General features: G+C 55.6%; 1 protein-coding gene across 1 annotated transcript; it reads left to right on the top strand.

Moving 5' to 3' along the window:
• Positions 1-445: 445 nt before the first annotated feature.
• On the top strand, positions 446-1,410 carry LOC119320341. Its single transcript, XM_037594445.1, has one exon. It carries the CDS (start codon positions 577-579, stop codon positions 1,189-1,191), a length of 615 nt encoding a protein of 204 aa, XP_037450342.1. The 5' UTR covers positions 446-576; the 3' UTR covers positions 1,192-1,410.
• The last annotated feature ends 237 nt before the right edge of the window (positions 1,411-1,647 follow it).

Below are 1,647 nucleotides of genomic sequence, written 5' to 3' on the forward strand. Positions count from 1 at the left end.
AGGTTAAATTTAGTTTCAACTAATTAAATTCCGTCCGCCTGGTTGTAAATATTATCAAACTTTGTTAAATCCCATTCTTTTTATGCCTGCTTCATTTTAAATTGGTCGGACATTTGGTGCCCATTATCGGATGGCTGACGCCTAGCCCACTGTCCATGGGCGCATATATTTGTTGTCGTCCATCTGGTAATCCGCGTTGGAGGTGCCCTCACAGACTTAACGGTCCTTGCATCGCACTTCACTGGAACATTCCTGGTGGTACATCGTCATGAGACATCGCCCGGCGCGTCGTGAACAACGCTCAAGGCATAGACGACGACTTGGAACACCCAGGCCAGTCGCCAAGTCTTCTCGGAAAAAACTATACGTCACAGTTCACTGGCGTGTCTACGCGGTTTATGTTTGTTCTCTGATGCTTCCGACAACACACGGCCCAGAGGACAAAGAGGCCTCGAGGCTCGCCACAGCTCGCAGCCTCGCACACGCACCCACCCGCGCGCCTCTGCTCTTCTCCTCCCCTCCCCGGCTCCCCGTTGACCCACCAACGACCTCTTCCTCCGCCAGCGCCCGCCCGCCATGTCGTCCAACGGAACCGACCGCGAGAAATCCTGCTGCGGCAGCCTGTTCACCTTCCTCGTCGCTGCCGGCTTCGTCATCCTCATCTACTGGGCCATCTTCCAGCCGCACCACATCCGCGCGACGGTCAGCTCCGCCACGCTCACCAACCTCACCGTGGCCCCCGACAACGCCACCGTCTCCTACCGCCTCACCGTCGGGCTCGAGCTCTACAACCCCAGCCTCCGCGTCCCCATCTACTACGACGCCCTCGACGCCGAGCTCCGCGCCAGCGGCGGGGCCTCCCTCGGCGGCCCCGCTGCCCGCGTCGCCTCGTCGCCGGCGGAGTTCCTGCAGCGCAGGAAGAGCGCCGACACGGTCAGGCTGGAGTTCGACGGGAGCAGCGGCGTCGGCGTCCCCGACGACGTCGCCAGGGAGCTGGCGAGGGAGGCGGGCGTGGGGTCCGTCAGCTTTGAGGTGGACGTGGATGCGCGGGTGCGCTACAGGTTCGCCAGCATCAAGATCCGCCAGAAGCCGAGGATTTGGTGCTGGCTCACGGTTCCGGTCAAGCCGGAGGGTGGCCTCCGTTTCGGCGGCGCTCTGGCCTCCGGCGACCGCTGTAGCGTTAAGTACTGATGAAGTTTCTTGGGTCTCTGACTCTGGCGGTCTGGCTGGAGTCATCTTGTTTGGAGATCCCTCGGTGTCCCGGTTTGATGTTGGTTTCATTTTTGCAAATATTCGTATTGTTCGTGTGGTGTGTATCATCATTTCTGTAGGATTGTTTGACTATAATTGAATATTGATTGCATTCTTGGGGATTAATTCACGGGAATGTTATCTGGCGACCATTCCCCATGAGGAAATCCGTAGCGAACCCACTCATAGCCCCAGGATCAATGTCGTTTTTTCAATAAAGAATGTATTTTATTAACTCATAATGTTGCATCAAGAGAATACAAATCATCATGAACTCACATCCGGTCTCTGCATAACTAGGATGCACACAGCACACACACACAAAAAGGAAAAAAATGTGAACTCTAAAATCCTGTAGGGAGCTATAACATGCAGCAATAAACAAAAACATCAACC

The sequence above is a fragment of the Triticum dicoccoides genome, chromosome 6B (assembly GCF_002162155.2).
Source record: "Triticum dicoccoides isolate Atlit2015 ecotype Zavitan chromosome 6B, WEW_v2.0, whole genome shotgun sequence".
Taxonomy (NCBI): domain Eukaryota; kingdom Viridiplantae; phylum Streptophyta; class Magnoliopsida; order Poales; family Poaceae; genus Triticum; species Triticum dicoccoides.